We start from the raw sequence: 21,577 nt of genomic DNA on the forward strand, positions 1-21,577 counted from the left end.
TTGGTCATTTTATTATAAATTGCTGGTTTTAATGGAGTTGCGTCAGATTTGAACTTGATTTGTGTATCCAGTTATTGTGTGAGTGATATTCAGAAGCTGAAAATTGATTCTGAGTCTGAGCTATGAAGACCTAACTGGATGTTGATTGCAATAATACAATGGTCGTATTTTGGTGAGCCATGTGATTCATTCAAAATCGCCCTCTTACATTGCCATTTCCCTTCTGCTTTAACATGGTTCACAAAAATTGGCATGGCTGTCAAAACTGTATCAAGCCTAGTAAAGAGCCAGCTTTTTCCAAGGTCATCTAAACCTGTAGCTGTTGAAAACAGAATTACATCAACTTAATTCCCCGCAAGTCTCTCTATTTAACTTTGTTCTAAATAACAGAACAGATAGAATAACACACTCCACGTAACATCAATTTTGGACTGTAACATTGTTCTCTTGGAATAACTGATCACGATTCGCATTTTTAGAATTTGGCTCTGGTTAACCAGATAGTTAGATCGGTATCAGTATTCCTTATAAGAGCAAAGAAATTCACGTGGGGTATGCATCTTGTGATTAGCCATTTCTGCGGGCATTTCATGAACTGCTGGTGGAAGAACTAAACTAAAGAGTTTGTGCCTCAACAGGAGGCCAGGGAGCATGCTGGGCCTGTTCTGGGGAGATCTGGATTGTGACAAATGTCAGTGTAACTGGTATCAAATATTTGAAAACATTTTTTTATGGATTAGTACTGGTGGATAGGTTGTAGGAGAGTTTTCAAGTATTTGTGAGTATGATCCTGTCTTTAACAAGCCAAATTTCTGTGGACTCGACGGTCAGACAGCAGGCAGTGTTGACTGATTGGTCTTCTGTTCTCTAGGCTGTGGAGCTGGGTGTTTCTATCTGACAGCTTCCCTGTGGCTTCTCTGCCTTTTGGGGTGGTAGTTGCTTGGAGGATTGGTGTTCATGTTCAGTAAAGGGAGAAACCAGGGATGTTGTTGCTGGCACAGGGACCGGCAGAGCACCATGACCAGGGGGATGCAGCCCCGATGCTGAGGATCGGGGATTCACAGCAGCCCAGCCTTTTGCCTGGAGTGGGGTGAGATCCCAGCAGGTATTAAATGGGAATGAAGAACCAAAAAACCTTTTCCCCATTTCCTCTGTCTCCCTTAAATTTAAATTCACCTTTCTTAAATGCATTTGCACTCTACATTCTCTAGCATTTGTTTTCTTTATAGAATCATAGAATTGTTTAGGCTGGAAAAGACCTCTGAGATCATCTGGTCCAACCTTTAACCTAGCACTGCCAAGCCCACCATCAAACCATGCCACTGAGCTTTACATCTACATGTTTTCTGAAGACCTCCAGGGACAGTGACTCAACTATTTCCCAGACAGCCTGTAACAGTACCTCACAACCCTTTCAGTGGTTTTCATTTAGGTTACTTTCTATAGTTACCTAAATGTTTTTTGGCAAATCATTAAACAAAAGAGTATTTTTTGCACATGTATTACATGAGCAAAGGGGGAAAATGACATATTGCTTTGTGCTCCTTTTGAATTCCCAAACTCTGGGCAAGTTTACCCCAACTTTTGCTGTTTTCACCTGAGGCTTTCAATCCTCTTGCTTTAAAGAGTTAGCTAAACATATGAGAATTTCTGGCACCCTATCTATGATGCAGCAACGTCAATTGTCAAGGCAGGAGAGGAAGCCTGTCCGCAGAGGTGCTACATGGTGTTCTGGGTGCTGAAGGTGATTTGCCCGGGCCTTTCATGCTCACTAGACCTCCAAAAAAATTTTTGGTCTCAGTCAGCAGATGCAGTTTAATAAAAAAAGCAATGCAAATTTGTGGGTAGTTTAAGAAACCCACAGATTAAGATTTTTGTAACTACTTTCTCACACCCTTTCTGTAACAATCTGCAATACACATTATTTTTTTTCGGTGCCTTCCTCTGAATTTTTTTTCCAAAAATCTTCAGAAAATATATAGCATACTGGATTTATTTATTTATTTATTTATTATGTATGAAGGCTGAAGGGGGTGTCTAATAACTTGAATTAATTTGGAGAAAAAGCAAGGTCTGAGATTTTTGCCTTCAGTATAGCACAATGTAATTTGTGATCCTGAATTATTTGTATCACCTAGGTTTGGCAGCAAAGTAGCATAGCAGCTGAGAGATTCAGCAAATAAAATATTCATGTTTTGTGTAAGCTGGTAGCCTTACGCTAGGAAGAGAAAAAATCCTGGCTTTTGTATTAAAATGAATTTCTGCCAAATATTCATTCTTTCCACTGTGCATTGCACTTTTGTAATGGGCTTGGAGGGTGATCCAATGGAGGCTGAATTTTGCTGCTGTACACTTCGTTGGAATGGGAGTATCTTCATGTAACCCAGCAGATTTATTTAATCTGTTTTGCAGTCTGGAGGCTGCCAGCATCGGGTTCATCATCATCATAGACAGACGACGGGACAAATGGAGTGCAGTCAAGGCATCCCTGACACGGATAGCAGTAAGTACAAGCTTTTGTTATTTACCTTCTAGAAAGCAAAATTATCTGATGTGCCTTTTACACAGGATACAGTCTCATGTACTCATTTTTAGTTTCTATTTTTTGGCTATGGATGCAGATTCTATCCTGTCCTGAAACTCATGAGTTTCTCATGAGAGAAAGGAAGCTGCAGTAACAGAAAGTACAGCCTTGTTTACTGCTGAATTTAGGACAAATTCCTCATGTGCTGGTTGACTGCAGTATGAATTCTAGTAATATGAAGTTGTTTCCAGAAGAGTCTAACAGAGGATCCTTTCTGTGCATTGTGAGGGGTGACTATGTGGCCTGTCTGTGAAATAAACAGATCCCAGTGGATTTGTGTTTGTGTGGTAGTAAGTGATCTCAGTCAGAAACTATTAATAGCTCATTGTATCTCATTTGTGAAAGTGGGAGTTCAGGCACTTTTTCAGTACTAATAAAAGCAGCTGTTTTTATATATCTTTTACGTAGAATATGTGCTGTGTGAGGAGCAAGTGCTTAGACACAGAGGTTTAGGATGAAGGGACGACCAAGATTACTTTAAATTACTTCAAGAGTTTTAGATAATTGTTTTTCATTTTTAGTTCTCTTTAGCTGCCGTCTTCTTCTTTTTTTAACACTGATGAGCACAGAGGAGAGGAGTGTGTGAGGTGTAGGCTAGGTGTTGCAGACAGGACTATGACTGCTGAATGTGTTGAGTGCCTGCACGTAGGAAAAACAAATGAGATTAAAAAGACTAAAACCTTTCCAGAGTGAGAAGGCAGGTCAGTCTGGGAAATTCATTTGTGCCACCTGCTTCTTTCACCAAGTCTAACATGGGTAGCCAGTTTTTGTAGGTTTAAAAAAAAAAAAAAAAAAAAAAAAAAAGGGTGGGGGGTTATGGGGAGACCTAAGGTGTGTTAGTGCAAAGGAGGCTTGCTGCGTTTCAGACCTGAGAGGAGGAAGGGTGAAGGTACTAGTGCAGAAACTTCAGAGGTCTGTGCTAAATCCCTTCCAGAAAGCAATATATGGCTGGGCAGTAAAATCCACGGTATTTCCATTGGCTTTGGATACTGACATTGGAGTTGTGCAGAATGAACAGCTGATATCATTAGCAGCTGGACTGGCCAAGTTTCAGTGTCCTCCCTGGTTTACCCCCTTTAGGAAACACTTGGCTGAAAATTGCCTTGGCTTCCCTGCAAGGCAGAGTTTTGCCTTCTAATAATTTTATGGTTTTTGCAGGGAGCATTTCCAGGAAACCTGCAGCTGGTGTTTGTCCTGCGGCCCTCCCGCTTTATCCAAAGGACAATCGCTGACATTGGCATTAAACTCTATCGAGATGACTTTAAAATGAAGGTACCGGTAAGCATACATTTTTTTTGTCCATGTGTTCTTATCTCCATGCCTGCAGTGCCTTAGGTGTCTGCATCTTCTCATGAACCAAAAATTAAAATTTGATTACAAGTGGCAACTGGGGCTGTGATCTGGTCTGTGTGATGTATACAAGGTCAACAAAACCTAAACAGAAAACAGAATGAGATCAAACAAGCTTTGAGAGGCACGTAGGCACATTTACAACTGACTCCATTGTCTGGATCAGATAAGTTATTTTTTATTTCATTCCAGTGATAGATATGTGCAGGGAAAAAGCAGAACCTATTTGTATGTATAACAATGGTTTGTTTAAATTGTGTTTGTGGGATTATCTACTATCAGTTGCAGGAATGCCAAAGAGTTAATTCCTGGTGAATGCCTCACAGGATTTTAATGTGTCTCAGGTTAAGCAGTGACATCTTAACTTGGTGGAGCTGTTCCCCCGATGTAGGCAGAGGTAGATCTCACTCCAGTGACAAAAGTAAGTGGTTAGCACTAAAGAGAAGTGAAAGTCTAGGGCTACTTCTACACTATGGACTGCTGACAATCTCGTAGTGCCTTGTTAAGAGCCTACATGGCATTGCTTATTTTTAATGCTTTTCATGATCTCCACCCCTTCAAGATTCAAAGCATGCTTTTTACTGCTTTTTCTATATACTTGTCATATGTTCAGGTTGATGAGAATGTGATCTGAAGAAGGTTACCAATCCTGAAAGAGTTTTACATTATACTATGATAGCTCTTTTTGGAGTTGTTCCCAGCTGCACGCTTGCCTGTGGTTTCAAAGTGTTTTATAAATAAACATGAATGATGATTATTGCTGGTATTTCATCCCGGAACTGACTCACGCTGTGTTCCACAATGACTTTACTGGAGTGATTTCATATGATTGTTTGGGATTTTGCTTGTGATTTTAAATCGTTTTGCAAAAGACCCATGATTCCGCTCCAACAATTTCTACCTTTGTCAGTACCTAGGTTTGAAGTTCATGCACTTCCTGCTTCTGCTGTAGTAGCACACAGCAGACCGTTTATTACAGTGCATACAGAAAAGAAGCCATGAACATTCGCTTTGTTACTGTGGGTTAATTTTTCACACTGACTGTAGTTTGGCAGGGGTGGCTTTTTGGTGATTAATATGCAAGATTGATGTTAAAATATGTGTTTGATTACAAAACAAAATCTTTTCATTTTATATCACTTTAAAATTGGATGTTCCTGTACTTAGTAAGCCAGAATGTGTTACCATAGCAACTGTTGTACCAGAAACTGCAGCCTACAAAAGGAGAACATCAAGAAATAGCATTTTCTAGCAATTCAGCATCTTCTCTACTTTTAGCAATTTATTGCATGGCAGAGTGGCATTTCAAATCCAATTTTAAACTATCACAGTTGGAAGAGGAGTTAATTGTAGGCAGGGATCAGGCACTGCATTAAGTATTAAATATTAGCATACCTTTCCTACGGGCAGAAAAATCGAGATGAGTTTAGTTGAGGGTCTTTTTGGACATTCAAATTTTGAGCCATCTTTGGAATGTCCACATAGCTTTTAGAGAGCAGTCCTAGAAAAACTAAGAGCATGATGTGCTTTATGCTGGATAAAGTCCTGAGCAACCTGGTTTCATCTCATATCTGACCTAGCTTTGAGAAAGAAGTTATTCTAGAGACAACCTGAATTATTCTAGGATGATTCTGTAAAAAAAAAAAAAAAAAAAAAAGATCAACCAAAAGCCTGTCCAGGCTTGTTTCAAGGCTTTTCTTAGAGCCCTTATTCAACCTGAAATATATGCCCTCCACGCAGCTGGGCTCATCTCCCTGTCTACAGCATGCTTAACATGCTCCATTGGAATTAATGTGTGCTAACAGACATAGCCTTTCTTCAAACTGCAGGACAAAATAATACGTTTAACACATTAAAGTCAAAGGCTTAAAATTTCTAGTTATTTGTTCTCAACATCTTGTTTTTCTGGTGCTGAAGTCATGGTGTATTTTCTAGCTGGTAGAACAACAGGGCCTAATTAAGTATGTTATTTGTGTAACCACTTGTGGTGCAAGATTTACAGTGGTAGCCAAAAGGTAATACTGCTTACCAGAAGATGCTTTTGCTTTCATTAAGCAGGTTGAGTGGTAGGGAGACTGTTTAGAGTAAGAAAATTGATCCTAAGAACAATGATTTAAAGGGCTCGTTATTTCTCTCAGTCCGCTGTGTTTGCATTTGTTTCAGATCATCATGTTAAATTCTGTTTCTGATCTGCACGGCTATATTGACAAGAGTCAGCTGACCCGGGAGCTGGGAGGAACCCTGGAGTATGGCCACAGTCAGTGGATACATCACCGAACCGTGAGTGTTGGTGTTGTTCTTACACGTCTACCCCCACAAGTGTCCAGGTGGCAAATGTAGAGCAACCATTAGGTAGGAACTCTTCAGCTGCATTTCAGCCTACACATTTTACTAGGGATTTGTGGAAAGAGAGGTTCCATGACTCAAACAGAGAAGGGTAAATTCCCCTAAAGCTTGTAGCAAAAGTAGTAGTTGACCTGGACTAGGGTCTACGGTGTCATAACATTATTATTCAGCAAGGCCCTTGGGCACATTCTTATCTTTTGGATAACTGATGGATTCAGAGGCCTGCAGCTCATGGTCAAAATTGCACATATGCTGTAACAGTGTTCTGAATGAAAGGTCAGGATTCTCACTTTAATGAGCAATTATATCCATGTTTTTAAGAGAAGAAAATACTCAAGACATTTGATTTTATTTCCCTTTGTTTTCATTTCTGTGCTATGTAAACATTTGTTCCAGATGGCTCTTATTTTGAGTAACTTGAGAATAATTAATAATTGTAGGAAAGCAGAAAGACTATTTATTGTGTTGCCTTTAGGAAACTTGTTACAGGTTTGATTATTTGTTCCATTTTGGGTTGGTTAATGTATCTCAGTGGCTGCTTCAAAACAATGTAAACATTTCATTACGATTCCCAGAAAAGGTGGTGGTTTACAAAAAACAGACCCCAATCTTTGTCAGATAATCAGCCAAAATGTTGTCCCATCCTCTCTACATGGAAAGGTGCAAAGCTCAGTCCTCATCCTGGAAACTGAATTAATTTCCCTGAGGGAGTGTGCAAATGCTTGCATGAGTCTTTGTGGGTCTGCTTGCAAGAGTGGTATGTTAGAGCTCGCATCTAAGTAGCCCCAGTGTTTTGCTGTGTTCTGAGCAGCCTGGGATTTGGGTTTGTTGTTGTTGACCCACAGCTAGATCTAGCATTCAGAAAAAGCTTTTCTGAGATAGCTTGGAAGTCAACGTTGATCATTGTTAACTTTTATTTTGTTGTTGTTGTTGTTGTTGTTTTAAATCGGACTTCAGTATTTTCTGTGTAATAAACCACAACTCTTGTGAAGTCGGATCACTTTTGTCACTTTCCTGCTACCATTTTCTGTGCTTTGCTGTGCTTATAAGATTAAATTTTACTTTTCTTGAAAACCACCAAATGTTTCAGGCATTTAAATATGCAAACATGAATTCTGAGTTTCTTCTAACACCGGCTTGCTAGGTTTGCTGACAACAGTGAGGAAAACCTTGAGATAAAATGTGAACAAGCCTACAGGTTAAAAGTATCAAAAATATGAAACTGTCCTTGTAGGAGGCATGACTGAAGGAATCATCCATGTGATATTTCAAACCACTAAAGTCTTGAAAAAAGTGAGGAAGGGGGCTAAGATGAGGCACAGGCAGGAAAGTCTGTATTAATTATGAGGGACAGAATATTGCCTAAGAGAATATTGTGAGCGGGAACGTATAGTTTGGTAAAATACGCAAATAAAAGTGAGCCAAGATTTGAGATGAGTGTGGCTGTGTAACCGAAGATCTTTTGGTTACGTTTATTTCAATAGCTTTTTACCAAGCACAGAGACTTGAAGACAAAACCACAGTCACACTTTAGGAATATGAAGCCATTTATTGCTCATATGCATGGGAATGAGTGGGGACAACCATGCTACTACTTGTGGTACTGATGAGCTTGTGGTGCCTGGTGTAGTCAGCCAGGTAATCTGTGCTGGATAAGAGGTTTGTCATCAGGGAAGTGTTGGCCTGAGTGGCACCTTGAAAAAGCCTGACCTTCAGTCTTGCTGATGCAGTGTCTTCATCCCCTTTACTGTTTCTCGTAGTACTCTCATATCTTGTCCTGCCAGGGTTTTGTTTTGTTTCATTTTCTGAATCAGGTTTAAGCTGTTGCTAAAAAGTGTTGATTTAGCAATCTTACAACATTGCTCTTCGTTTCTGCTTTCTTGAATGGCTAGGAGCCTGTGAGCTTTCTTGCTCACAGAGTACATTTTAGGCTCTTAGTAAGCAGCTCTTTGTCATGGATGGCTTTGTCTGTGTTGCAGTCAGAAGTGTGGCATTTTAGCCAACTGTAATACACTAATTTCATTGCTGAGAACAGCAGGCTACAGCTGATAAGCACTGAGCCAGAGCATATGTCAGTGTACTGCTTCTGCTGAACATGAATTTATGGGGAAGAAAAAAGGAAGAAAGCTATGAACTCTGCTAGCATTGCCTCATCTGGAGCCTGCTTTAAGATCACATGATGTGGAATGTAATTTCTGCACCTTTTGAACAACAATCTACCTCCAGTTTGTTTTCCACAGAGCACACCACGTAATTTTAACCCTCGTGGTTGCAAATGAGGATTTCCCATCATTGCTGGAGAAGGGAATATAACTTGCAAAAACTATATAATGTTTGACCGGGTGTAAGAGCATCCCCAGTGCTATTGAGTGACTCAAAATATTGTGTGGATTAGGTCAAAAAGTGTAAAGAACAAATCTGTGCAGAACAATACAGTCTTTGGTTATCCCTAAAGAAACTGGGACATGATCATGAAAAAAATTGTAGTCACTTGCTACAAGGTACAAAGGTTTTAATCATATGTCAGAAGTCTGAACTATTCTAGTATTCTAGTTTGAAAAGGCAGCATTCTTATTAAGCCTTTCTCACTTTCACTTCACTTTCTTCAATAAAACCACAAAATTTGGATGAGTTTTGTGTTAGTGCACCCAAGAAGCAGCAATGCTCCAATGAATTTACGCATTTTAAATATATTTGTAGTAAGTCATTCTTCAATTTGTGGAAGGGATGGGAGGGAGTGACTGGAATACATTAAGTACAGATAGGCAGGATGGAGATGCTCAGTTTGAGAAGTCAAGGGGGAGACAGATTGCTGCTAAGTGAACAATGGCTGTATAAAAATAAAAGTAAAAAAGTCCTTTTGGTGTCTCTTCAACTTAAATAAAGCCTTAATTAAAATCTTTAAACACCACAGAAATTCCCAGCAAGCATGGGCAGAGGATCTGAAGTTCCAGACTGGGCTTTGAAGTTGATGTCCTCTGTGGTTTCATTATGTCATTTAAGCTCTGGAAGTTCTCCATCTGGTTCATGGATATGGTGATACTTTGTAAGCCTTTGAAAAGATCCTTTGTGACACAGGATTTAATCTGTAACTTGTAACAGATCTGCTCAAAACCAGCAGCATTGCCAGCTTTACAGGCATTGCAGCACAGCGTCTGACGAACTAAACACAGCTGACATGCAGTAAATAAGCAGTCTGTGACTTTATGCTCCTGCATTTCCAGGCTATTGAAAACTTTGCAATGACAGTGAAAACAACAGCACAGATGCTGCAGACCTTTGGAACGGACTTAGCAGAGACTGAACTTCCCAACGATGTGCAGTGCACAGAAGAGCTCCTGTCTGCACACACTGACCATCACAGCAAGCTGAAGGTGAATGTTGTCTCGTGACAGCTCCATTTGTGTAATAAGTGGGTTTTGATTTAACAATTTTTTCTGCCATTATTTTGGGAATCCATCATCTAAACTACTGAAGAGAGAAAAACCTGGATTCAGGAGATTGATTTGATGCAGCTATGAAAAAGGACTGCACAGCTTCAGGAATGATAGAACAGGATATTGTTCTATCCTGCTCTGTTGCAGTTGACATGAACTATGTTATCTCCAAAGATTTGGTGGTGTTCCTTTGTGCAGTCTCCTTCAGTGCTGGTAACAGGGGAGGACCAGGAATCCCTGCCTTATGAGCAAGTAGTAAAGGTTTTGTTTCACAGGCATCCCCTGATGACTTAAAAATGGATTTCAGAACAGATCCATGCAAGATGTGTGTGGTGGAGACTCCTCAGCTGACGTTAATTTTTGATCATCATTGTCCTTTTCATTGCTCATCTTTCATGCTAGGAAGATACTTTCTTCTGTGGTTGACTCCTTGATAGCTGGCATACCATGACTTAGCATGTCACAGTTTGAGGAAATCCCATTAAGAAGCACAATGTCTCAGCAGCGTCTCAGCTGACTGAACAATTGGCAGCACACATTTGATTTGTGTTAGAGTATTTTATTCTGAAAGTTACCCGGTCAAAAATACAATCTGTTCAGAAATTATGCAATGTTCCTTTTCTCAGAAATATATCTACTGTTCATTGTGAATAGATTTAGTCTCTGTATTCCTAGAAAGATATGTCATCATTGTGAAGCACTTATATTCTGTTCCAAGTATTCAATGCCTACAAAAGTAACCTCCCTTAGCATTACTATGTTGTCTACCTAAGAGATGGAACTGTTGTTAGTATAAATATATACTTTTCTTGTTTCCCCCCTCAGGATGAGCTGAAACTAGCTGTGAAGCAGGGGGCCACCCTACTGACATGTATTAGGGAGCCAGTCACCCGAAGTGCCAACAGTAAACTCAGTCCGGATGAACTAGAAAATGTGGCAACAGTGGAAAGGTTAGTGAAGCTTGATTACCTTGGGCAAGTTGCTAACTTATTCCTAAGAAATGCAAATGTAATTTATGTCCTCATTTAAATGGTGTAAATATACAGGCTATAAATTCCAACTGATTCAGTCACTCAGGGTTTATTGGATACATAAGTCAGAGAAGGGAAAGTCTTTGAGGAATTTACTTGATTAAACTGGCAGTGCAAGTTCAAACAAGTTCTGAATTTCATGGTAATTCTTGGTTGGACCACTACCTACCTGGTGGAGGATTTAATGTGGAACATATTTTCCCTATTACATCCTCCAAATACCTGTGCCTAGTTAGAAAGTGGCATCTGGATCCATGTGAGATGAAAGAGTATATGCTTGTGTATTTCTGTGGAAACACTGGGGGAGGGAGGAACAGATAAAGATGATAGTCTGAAACCTTCACAGATGTATAAAAAGAGAGAAATCTCTGTTCCTTCCTACAATGCTAGTTATTACCATAATGCTTTTATTTACTATGTACAAGTTTCTGCTGTTCCATATGATGCAGCAGAAAGAGAAATGTTATGCTAGTGTTTCAGCGTATCTGCGTTCAGCAGGAACAAAGCTGCCAAAAGTAAAGTTGATATTTTTCACTGAATACTTTAAAATCCTTTAATCAGTCATTCTGAAGAAATTTACAAATTCAGCTTGAATTCAGCAACTAGCTTTGATTAAAAACACATTTTTCAGGGATAGATTGAAAACAGGACTTGTTTTTGAGAGGAATAGGAAGGAACTATTGGTGTTTGCCCCAATTACTTCATAGTTCCAACATAGTTTCCTGCCTGCCTGAAGAATGCCAACTATTGAAAAATAGGATATTCAGAGAAAACTTCATTTTATTTCTTTTCTTTTTTTTTTTTTTCTTTTTTTTTCCTTTTTTTCTTCTTTCTTTCTTCCCTGTTTAAACTGTTCTACTTTGTAATATACTCAATAGGTCATAGAGATTGCAAGGATAGGATGACTCATATTCTGGTGTTTGACACTTCACTCGAGATGTGGGACACTTGATACTGATTTTTTTTTGTGAATAAGTGTTTCATTATTTCCATGAAATGAAACATTGTCAGTGGGAGGCATTATGAGCCTCTAATCCATTGTGTTTAGGAGAGATGGATTAGGAAAAATGATTCAACCATTGCTTATTTCTTATGGCAAAAAAAAAAAAAAGAAAATGAACAACAAGTTGTACAGTTCTGCTTTAAGCATTCGTAAAATTAATAATTGCATTGTATTCAATCTACATTGGCCTGAGGTGAATTATCTTTGAAGATTAGATGGAAGCTGGGGAGTGACAGCCACTTCTGGCTGCCAGCACATGGACCAGGTCTGTATTCCAGTTGTAGGTTAGGAGGCAGGACTACAACTGCCATAGTAGATCCATGTAACTATCAGCCATCATCACGCTCCTGCATGTCCCACTTTAATTTTTGTTCTCTTTTTCCCAAGGGAAAACCGATGCAGAACCTTGTTCTGCTTCATACATAGGTGTAGGCTCCCCACCATCTCCAAACCCTGTTTTCTGCAATCAATTGGTGTAACTTAAATGAAAAGAACTGTAGCAAATTAAGTGCTTTTCACTCTAATTTCTTAACAGGTTGTTGGCTCAGTTGGATGAAACAGAAAAGGCTTTTGATCAATTTTGGACCAAGCATCATCTAAAACTAGAACAATGCTTGCAGCTTCGACACTTTGAACATGATTTTAGAGAGGTATTTCATTGGTTGATTTTGTCTAGTCTTCTCCTGTAAATAAGGTCAAACTGCCTATATGTAGAAGTATAATGGCATTCCTAAAAAAGAGATTGGGAGGGAAGCCATTCATTATAAAATATGAAATTAATATTCAAAAATTAAATTATTGGTAATTATCTGATATTTTACAGCATTAGGTCAAACTGTGAAATACCAGCTTCATGCTAAATGACTGTGTATTTATGTGTTATCTTACCAAATATCACTTCTTCTGTGATGCTAAGTGTCCAACTCCACTGATGTCAATTGAAAAGAAAAATGGAAAGCCCAGCTGTTAGCTCAAAGGACAAAGTAATACAAATCTTGGAGTAATAGAGGCTCTAGAGTTATGGATCTTCAAAACTGCATGTCTCAATAAATAACAAGAACCAGGGACAGCTCTTTAGAGAATAGTTGGTTGTTGCCTGGTATTTTCCATTTCGAAAGCCATTTATAACAAGATGAAAGACTAAACTTGAGATGCAAACTCTTCTAAAAGATGGAGATAAATGTTTAGAACTCATAGATTTGTTATAATTTTATGATCATCTTGTGATGGGTACGCTTTTTTTTTGTCGTGTTTGTTTTAGGTAAAACTGACATTGGATAATCTAATGGAAGCACAAGCAGGTTTTTCTGACATTGGAGACAGTGTGACTCGAGTAGAGCACCTCCTAAGGGAACAGAAACAACTGGAAGAGAAAGGACAGGTTTGTGCTCAATATTGTATTCCAGCTGATCATCTAGATGTTTCTCTGTCACTATCGTTCTGTGACACTTACTCTCTTCTCATGGGTCATTATTTTAAACTGTGAAACTCTGATCCTAATTTCCAGAAACCAAGGTTGTTCAAATTTAGTAGTTCTGTTTTGTTACCTGGAAATCTAGAATCAGTTGAAATACCTGCGTTTCAAACCAAGACAAGTTAGGGCCATCTTTGGAATTTGAAAAACTTGGAAGACGTAACAGGTTCCCTTGGCCAGATACCATTTAAGACCATTCTGTTCAAGCTTAAAGCAGTTTCAGGAACACACATGCCTTCTGATAAACATGTTTTTTTGTTGTTGTTGTTGTTTGTTTTTTTCAGATGTTTGAACTTTGCAATTGCATCAGTTGGTCACCTATATATAATATGCATCACATTTAGTATTATTAGAAAGCATTGAACAAATGAGTAAGCTGAATCAGAGGAGGGTGCACATGAACAAATGCAAAAACTGGTGATGATCTGATGATCTTTTTTAAGCACAGGATTAAGATTTAGAAATACTGTCATCTTTGCCCATCTGTTCTGTAGAAATCTAAAGAAATTTAAGTTACTGTAACCTACATTTTCCTTCCATTGTCCCTTCTTGTTGTGTGCTGTTAGGTGATATTTTAATTATGATCTATTCACAGCATATGTGTTAAAGCACTAACTATTTTTGTATTTGACACATTATCACAGACAGCTTTTGTACTCCAATGAAGCAAATAACCAATAATAATGGATGTAGTTTGAACTCATCCCATTAAATGGGAAAAAATCTTCTGTACCTATAAGTATTCAGCAAAGAGCTGATGGTTAATAGCTGAAAATAGAGAAAATGTTTCACTGCCACAAACAGTTTAAATTCACTCTGACTTTGCCTTGCAAAAGTCTCGGGACCTTCACACTCCTGAGCAGTGGTTTTAAAAGTTGCCACACCCAACCTGTTATCACAACCTGTTATCTTCTGCCCCTCTGTGAAGATGTGATGTCCTGCTCTTCTGAGAATTTGTAATCCGTAGCTCTACAGATATGAGCTCAGCTGACAAAGCCTGAGATAACAAGATTTGTCATAGGAGTTTGCTCTGGTTCATTCTCCATATTGCGCTGCTCTACTAATCTTTAACTTGGGTTAAGCATGTGGTAGAATATTTTTTTATTCTATGTATGATCTACAGATCATACATGCTCTGTATGATTTTGAGACTGTTTAAGTACTCACCTCTGAATTTAGGCTGTGGAGGCAGGAAGAACAATAGTAAGAAATAATCACTAACACGTTGGTCTTCAATGCAAATTGAAAAACACGTCAGCTAGATGAATATCCCAAACCTTTAGCTCCAGGCTACAGCACAGATTACAGAGATGGTTTATCTTTACTAAATGTGTAATTTTAAGGTCTAACTTTGGATAGTTTCTCATTAATTTCACAGGAACCATTGGAGAAAGCCCAATCTCTAGCGCTCCATGGAGAACAGCTCATCCAAAACAACCATTATGCAGTCGATTCCATTAGACCAAAGTGTGTTGAACTCAGGCGTATTTGTGATGACTTTACCAATGAGACCAAGAAAAAGTACGATATTTTGGGAAAGTCTCTTGAGCTGCATCAACAGTTAGATAAGGTGAGTGAGCCTTTTTAGAGAACAGCCCTAATGACGGTTCTACTGAAAATGAATGCTTTTATAAGCACGGGTACAAAGATTTACTACTTTTTCCTCCATTTCATTCAGAAACTATTACCATAAAAACTGGAGCAGTTGCTTCTCATAATTATGATCTTAAAATGATGAATAGTAGGTTACTAAACAAAAAAAGAATAGAACTAGGCCTAAATTTGAAACAAGAAACAAATGTGTAAAAATATGCTTAAAAATAAACAGCTTACTACTTGTTCTTTTTTTTATCCCACTTCATATGATCTGACTAGAATAGAAAGCTACATGTAAATGCTCTGAGAATGTTTACATGCTATTTCAGCCTAATTCCTAAGAGGAAGTACCGGAAATTCATCTTGAAAACCTGCTTTGGAGTATTTTTAACTGAGTGTAATAGGCCTAAGAAGTTTTGGGGAGTTTTGATACAGATCAAATATTAATCTGGGGTTTTGAATTATTTTGTGACTGAACACTGAAATGAGGTAGTACAGCTGGAAGATTTGATTTGCAGCAACCACAGTGACACTCTTCCTCCTCAGAATATTATTATGTGTTACTGGACCATCCATCTATCCCATGAGAGCTGAATTTAATTTGCTATTGTTCTGTATCTATGATGGGATGTATTTTGACCAGGACCATGCTATGAAGTAAACATTCATTCAGCAACATGGTAGGGCAAATCTGTATTTCATGGGGTGGTAGAAGCAACACTTCATAATATGGACTGTTGGTGATGTTGGGGTCCTTGTTGTCTGATTTTTTTTAAAGGCAAGCAAATGGTGTGAAGCTGGAATCTACCTCTTAGCTTCCCAAGCTGTGGACAAGTGCCAGTCACAAGAGGGAGCTGAAACTGCACTCGTTGAAATTGAAAAGTTCCTGGCAACAGCTAAGGAACACCAGCTTTCTAACCCGAAGGAGTTCTACAATCAGTTTGACATGATCCTCACCCCTGAAATAAAGGTAAAACCTCTCAAATGCATATGCACTCAGTTCAAATTTCAAAATACCAATTGCTTTCTATATGAGAGAGTACCAGACTATATCTCTGGGTGTGCTCAAATATGCCTTTTTTGCTACAGCAAAAGGATACAGAGGTGAGCACTTACGGCAATAAGTTTTACTTATACGAGCAGTCCTATAACCACACATACTTCAGGGTAGAGCTAGAAAATTTAATAAGTCACCAAGTCCTACTCCATGAAATATAGATCTGTGCAGAATGCATGGGCTGTGTTGGGTTAAGCTACAACATGATCTTTATCTCTAATACACCTAGTCTGAGTAACAGAAGTCATCTCAACTTGCTTAGTCCAGCACTGACAACCGTCTGCTGTTTGCCTTTTCTTTGCCTAGGCCAATGCCCAAAGAATTCTACAAAAACTAGAAGATGTACAAGAAATGTTTGACAAGAGGCAAGTGAGTCTGAAGAAACTGGCAGCCAAACAGACCCGGCCAGTACAACCTGTTGCCCCACACCCTGAATCTTCCCCAAAGAGAGCATCACCAAAGACTACGAGACCAGCAGGAGTAGGTAGGCCATGAACAGCTGCTTTCAGATACACACCAGTGTTTTTCTTGCATGGTCATGCTTTAGTTTTTGTCTTCAGAATGAAAACTTGTATTTGATGCTCAGTGTCAACCTTGTAGGCCCAGAAAGTTAAAACAAATGTGAAACAATCTATCACTAAAAGCATATAAGCAGGGGTGAACCAAAAAAAAAAAAAAATCAGGCTCTTTTTCTTAGGTCTAATCTACAGAGCATATTTCTATACTGTTTCTCATTATGTCATATATTGCTAATTTTTCCCTGAAAATGAAAACCAGGTTAGTCACTGCAAAGTATGTAAAGTATGCATGAGGAACACTTTTAAATTGCACATACAGTGATACGAACATTTGGCTTTAAAAGATCACAATCCCTCCAGTTTCAATTAGATACTGCAAAAAGCTTTATGCATCGTTGGTGACATTGACTCATTGGTGTGATTTTCTGTTCTTTTGTTTTTCCCTCCACATAACTATCTAGTCACTTTCTAGAGTTGTCCTCTGCTAAATAAAAAAGTTGAATACTGCTTCTGGTTGGAATTTACAGAAAGTTCCTGATTTGAGGTTAACATGTTTAACCAAGGTACCTATTTTCTGCAAAAGGAACGTGGGTGAAGCAACTTGAAACTGTGCATCTTTGAGGCCAGCCACCTTGAACCTGGTGGCAGGAAGGGGTTAACCTTTTCAGCAGAGGTGTTTATAAAAAATTAAAGAAAAGAACTTCAGGGCTTTTTAACAGCGAACCTTTAGCTAAAAGGCTTGGGAAAAAACTACTAATTAGCATTAAGAGCATACATGTACAGCAAGCTTTGATTTTTCATCAGGAAGATTAGGCAGGCCAGTAGCCTGACCATTTTGCTTTCTAGGCATACTGTCAAAAGCTCATACAAATGTCCCTGTTGTTTTCCTCTGGTCCCCAACATTCATCCTTTCCCAATGCCAGTTTGACATCTTTACTTTTTCCCAAAAACCTTGCTAGCTGTGGTCTTAACATGCAGTTACTACCTCAAGTTTCATTTTCATTGTTGCCTTAAAGCGAGCTGAAACCACAATGCCTTTGAAGAGGTCTTGCTCTGATACCTACATCTGCTAGCAATGTGTTCCACTCCTGCACCGTTGTTGGCAGTCAGTTAGCTGCATGAATTTTTAAGTCTTTGAAAACTCAAAGAACTGGCAATAAAAAAGTAGTAGTTAGTTTTCCATTGTGTAAGTCAGTAGAATGTAGAGAGTTCTGGAGATCACCTAGCCCAATCAAGTCCTCAGAGCAGCACTAACTTTAAAATTCTTCAGGCCACTAGTGCTGAAGCAAAGACAGTTGCAGAAAAATGACATTATGGGACCAGTAGGTCTAAGCTAGTTAGTCCTTGTTAGTGGCAATAGAGTTTTAGAATGGCTTTCACCAGTTGTGAAACTGCACTTTCAGGCTAAAAGCTAGTCTTGCATTTCTATTTATGCATGCAATCTCTGTGTGTCTTAAACTTCTTTCTTGTCATTTTAAAGCACTTGCAGATTTTTTCCATTTTTGATATAAATAGAACCTTTAAAATAGTTACTAGTATAGAAATGACAATACTTTAAGTGTTGATTGTTGTTCATACACCCCATTCAATGCACTCAGCTACTTCACAGAGAATCATGACATGTTCCCTTGCTCTGATCCTTGCATTGCTGTTCAGTCTTTTATAACACAGTACAGGAGATAACTGTGTGGTAAGGATTACTTAGCTTCTGATGTCCTGTTGTGAATTAATAGATAGATGATATTTAATTTGAAAAGTTACTCCAGTCATCCTCTGAGGTGATGCGAAGTGTGACCCAGGCCTGTTCAGACATTCATAAGTAGAATGTATCATCTCATTTAGATTCTTTTTGTGCCTGAAGATGATTGACATAGAGAAATGTACAAAGAAACAGAAGTCCCTGACTTTCTGCATCTTATTTTAGGACTTAAAAACAGTTACTTTAACTGCCACGAGCAGTATGTGTATATTTACATGGAATCACAGAATAGAATCATAGAAACATTAAGGTTGGAAAAGACCTCCAAGATCATCTGGTCCAACCATCCCCCTACCACCACTAAACCATGTCCCTAAGCACCAGGTCCAACCTTTCCTTAAATACTCCCACAATGGTGTACCACTTCCCTTGGCAACCTGTTTCAATGCCTGACTGCTATTTTTGAGAAGCCTGAATTCCAACCTCATCCTCCCCTGGCACAACTTGAGGCCATTCCCTCTTGTCCTATTGCTAGTTATCTGTGAGAAGAGGCTGACCCCCAGCTTCCCACACCTTCCTTTAAGGTAGTTGTAGAGAGCAATAAGGTCTTCCCTGAGCCTCCTCTTCTCCAAATAAACAACCACACTCCTTACCCACTCCTCATAAGAATATATATACCGTATAATAGCATCACTTGGGTCTTACCCAATTGTTCACTACAAAGAATCATTCTGTGAATTTCCTGAGTGCCATTTCCCACAGACTGCCAAGGCACTTTGCAAATGCTATGTTACTGGTAAGTATTTTCATCTCCCTTTTGCAGAAAGAGAACCAAAGCACAGATCAACTAAGTGATTCACCAAAGTGTTTCTCAGTCTGAGTCTGAGATGTGGCTGAGAACAGAAACTGGCACTAGGTTGTTTCGGTTTGTCCCGGCAGGCAGCTAAGCACCACACAGCAATTCGCTCACCCTCTCACACAGCGTGGCATGGGGGAGAGAATCGGGAAAAAGAAAGTAAAAGCGTTGTGGGTTGAGACAGACAGTTTAATAAGACAGAAAAGAAATAGCAATAGAAATAGGAATGATAATAGTAGTAGTAGTAGAAATAATAATAATAATAATAATAATAATAATAATAATAATAATAATAATAATAATAATAATAATATGTACAAAGCAAGTGATGTGCAATGCAACTGCTCATCACCTGCTGACCGATGCCCAGACTGTCCCCAGGCAGCCCCTCCCATCCCCCGGCCAGTCATCCCATATTAATTGTTCAGCATGATGTTTTATGGTATGGAATATCCCTTTGGCCAGCTGTCCTGGGTCTGTCCCCTCCCAGCTCCTCGTGAGCCCCCAGCCTCCTTGCCTGCAGGGTGGTGTGAGAAGCTGAAAGGTCCTGGGCTTAATGCAAGCACTGCTCTGCAACAATTAAAACATCAGCGTGTTATCAACATTATTCTCATCATCCTAAATCCAAAGCACAGCACTATACCAGCCACTAATTAATTAATAATAAGAAAGGTACCCCATATTAATTGTTAATATTAAATGAGTCCTACTCCAAGCCTAGAAAATGAGGCTGTGATATTCTGTTCTTCTTGAATCTGCCCTCTGTAGGAATTTCCTCTGTGCCATTTCTTCACATTCACAGGATCAGCACAGAGGCAGCATTTACATATGGGCAGCATTTATTGAGAATCCTCTTGTAAAACGGAAAGAGGCTGGAAGCACCTTTTTGAAACAGATACCGTACTTCATTGTTATCCAGGACATATCTGAATATTTGTAAAAGCTTGCAAAATGAAACAGGCAACAAGAAACTACCATGTTCCTAGGATGTGTAAACATAAACAGAAAGCTAGAAAGAAAGGCGCTTGTCGCTAGGCAGCCGATCTAACAATACCACGGCAGCACTGCAATGCTTGTCTGTGAAAGCAAAGAAGTTACATTCATTCCAGAATAGATTTTGTTTTGTTTTGTTTTTGTTTGCTGACTCTCTATTTCCCTAACAAGGAGTGGTAGGGTAAATTCACCCCGATTCAGAGTGCTAATGGAAAAACGTTAACAGATGTGAAGGTTTAAGCATGAAATATACCATCAATGTATCTGTGACACACTTCATTCTGCCTGTGCATATACGTAGATGCACACAAGCAAAGCTGATACCATGTATGAGAGAAAGGGCAGATTTCTATCAGGAAAATGATGGAGTTTATTTTGACTATGCATTTATGTCCTGTGGTGGCTCTTGGCAGAGTCTTAGCTCAGTGAAGATCCACAGAAAGGCAGCACAGAGCTGCACTTTAAACTCTCCCTCATGCAGGCTTGCCCCCAGTGCTTTAATTTGGGCCTGGGAATCCTGAGGCAAAAATTGAAATTCATCCCATTTTTGCTTGAAGCTTTTGGTTTCGCAAAGAATTTGCGAATTTCACAAGGGCAGGCCTGTTCAACAGTGGTACTGTTTTATCTAGGAATTATGATGCTCAACAATGACAACAAAAATCTACACCAGTCTATACCAGTTGCAATTAGTGCAAATTTTATAGGAGTGTGCTTAAATATCATTCACAAATCAACCCAGGAAAGACAGGAAGCTGCTGACCCTTTTATAACGAATGCCTTGAAAAATTTTAGTGGTATATATGGCATCTTATTTCAAGAAAAACTCTGTGCTCCCCGTGGAAGCCTGCATGAATTAAGCTTTCCCAAAGACTATCTTACTTAGCTGGACATTTTCTTGGAAAACTTTAGTGGAAATGATTCAGCCACCTCAGTAATCAAGGCAGGGAAAAGCGTTTTGTTTTAATCACCCTTGTAGCCAAAGCTGAAACACAGCAGTGCCAAATGGTTTTGTCCCTTCTTGAAGCTTCCAGATTTGGTAGAATTTTAAAAACTTGGAAAAAAAATCTCAGCTCACACATGTTCATTATGGATTAACTTGCTACACTTTTGCTCCCAAAGTCCCATTTCTTTTTTTGTCAGCAAAAATGCCTGGAATCCAGAGACATGTTTCTCATCCCTCTGCATTTCTGGTTTCCTTAGAGTATGATCTCGTAGCAGTTTAAGCCCTCCTTAATGAAGGGCTGTTCTGGGCTCTTGCTTGTCTCCTCTTTGCCCAACACAGCAGTGTGTTTCTGACTGCTTGATGTCAGTACTTACAGTCACATGACCAGTGGTTGGATTTTTTTTATTTATATATTTTTGTTTCTTTTGGCTGGTTCAGCTCGTCATCATCCAGTTGAAAGAAATGCAGTGCTGACAAAAAAAGAGGTGACAAAAGCGTGTGGCCGGAGGTTGGGAAGAAAGGGAGAACAGTACCAGCCCCAGCTCAGATGGGTTTCAACTGTTCTGGAGTCGTCTCTGAGATCGTGAGAGTTTACTGCTGTTTTTTCTCCTGCTGACGTGGGAGAAGCAGCAGTAGGTGTGAAGTTCTGACCCCATTAAAAACCCATGTGGGCGTTAACTTAGCATTTTT

General features: G+C 39.1%; 1 protein-coding gene across 10 annotated transcripts in view; it reads left to right on the forward strand.

Moving 5' to 3' along the window:
• The window catches only part of MCF2L2 (MCF.2 cell line derived transforming sequence-like 2), a 157,540-nt gene that overhangs the window by 49,824 nt on the left and 86,139 nt on the right, over window positions 1-21,577 (forward strand). For 9 of the 10 annotated variants that reach the window (XM_032193377.1, XM_032193375.1, XM_032193379.1 and 6 more), the window contains 10 exons: window positions 2,413-2,503; window positions 3,743-3,862; window positions 6,098-6,214; window positions 9,505-9,654; window positions 10,543-10,667; window positions 12,287-12,401; window positions 13,013-13,132; window positions 14,604-14,795; window positions 15,600-15,791; window positions 16,185-16,362. In XM_032193377.1, the coding sequence (XP_032049268.1) occupies window positions 2,413-2,503; window positions 3,743-3,862; window positions 6,098-6,214; window positions 9,505-9,654; window positions 10,543-10,667; window positions 12,287-12,401; window positions 13,013-13,132; window positions 14,604-14,795; window positions 15,600-15,791; window positions 16,185-16,362 (1,400 nt within the window). The remainder of the gene's footprint in view (window positions 1-2,412; window positions 2,504-3,742; window positions 3,863-6,097; window positions 6,215-9,504; window positions 9,655-10,542; window positions 10,668-12,286; window positions 12,402-13,012; window positions 13,133-14,603; window positions 14,796-15,599; window positions 15,792-16,184; window positions 16,363-21,577) is intronic. The other variant, XM_032193374.1, reaches the window with a different exon arrangement.

The sequence above is a fragment of the Aythya fuligula genome, chromosome 9 (genome assembly GCF_009819795.1).
Source record: "Aythya fuligula isolate bAytFul2 chromosome 9, bAytFul2.pri, whole genome shotgun sequence".
Taxonomy (NCBI): domain Eukaryota; kingdom Metazoa; phylum Chordata; class Aves; order Anseriformes; family Anatidae; genus Aythya; species Aythya fuligula.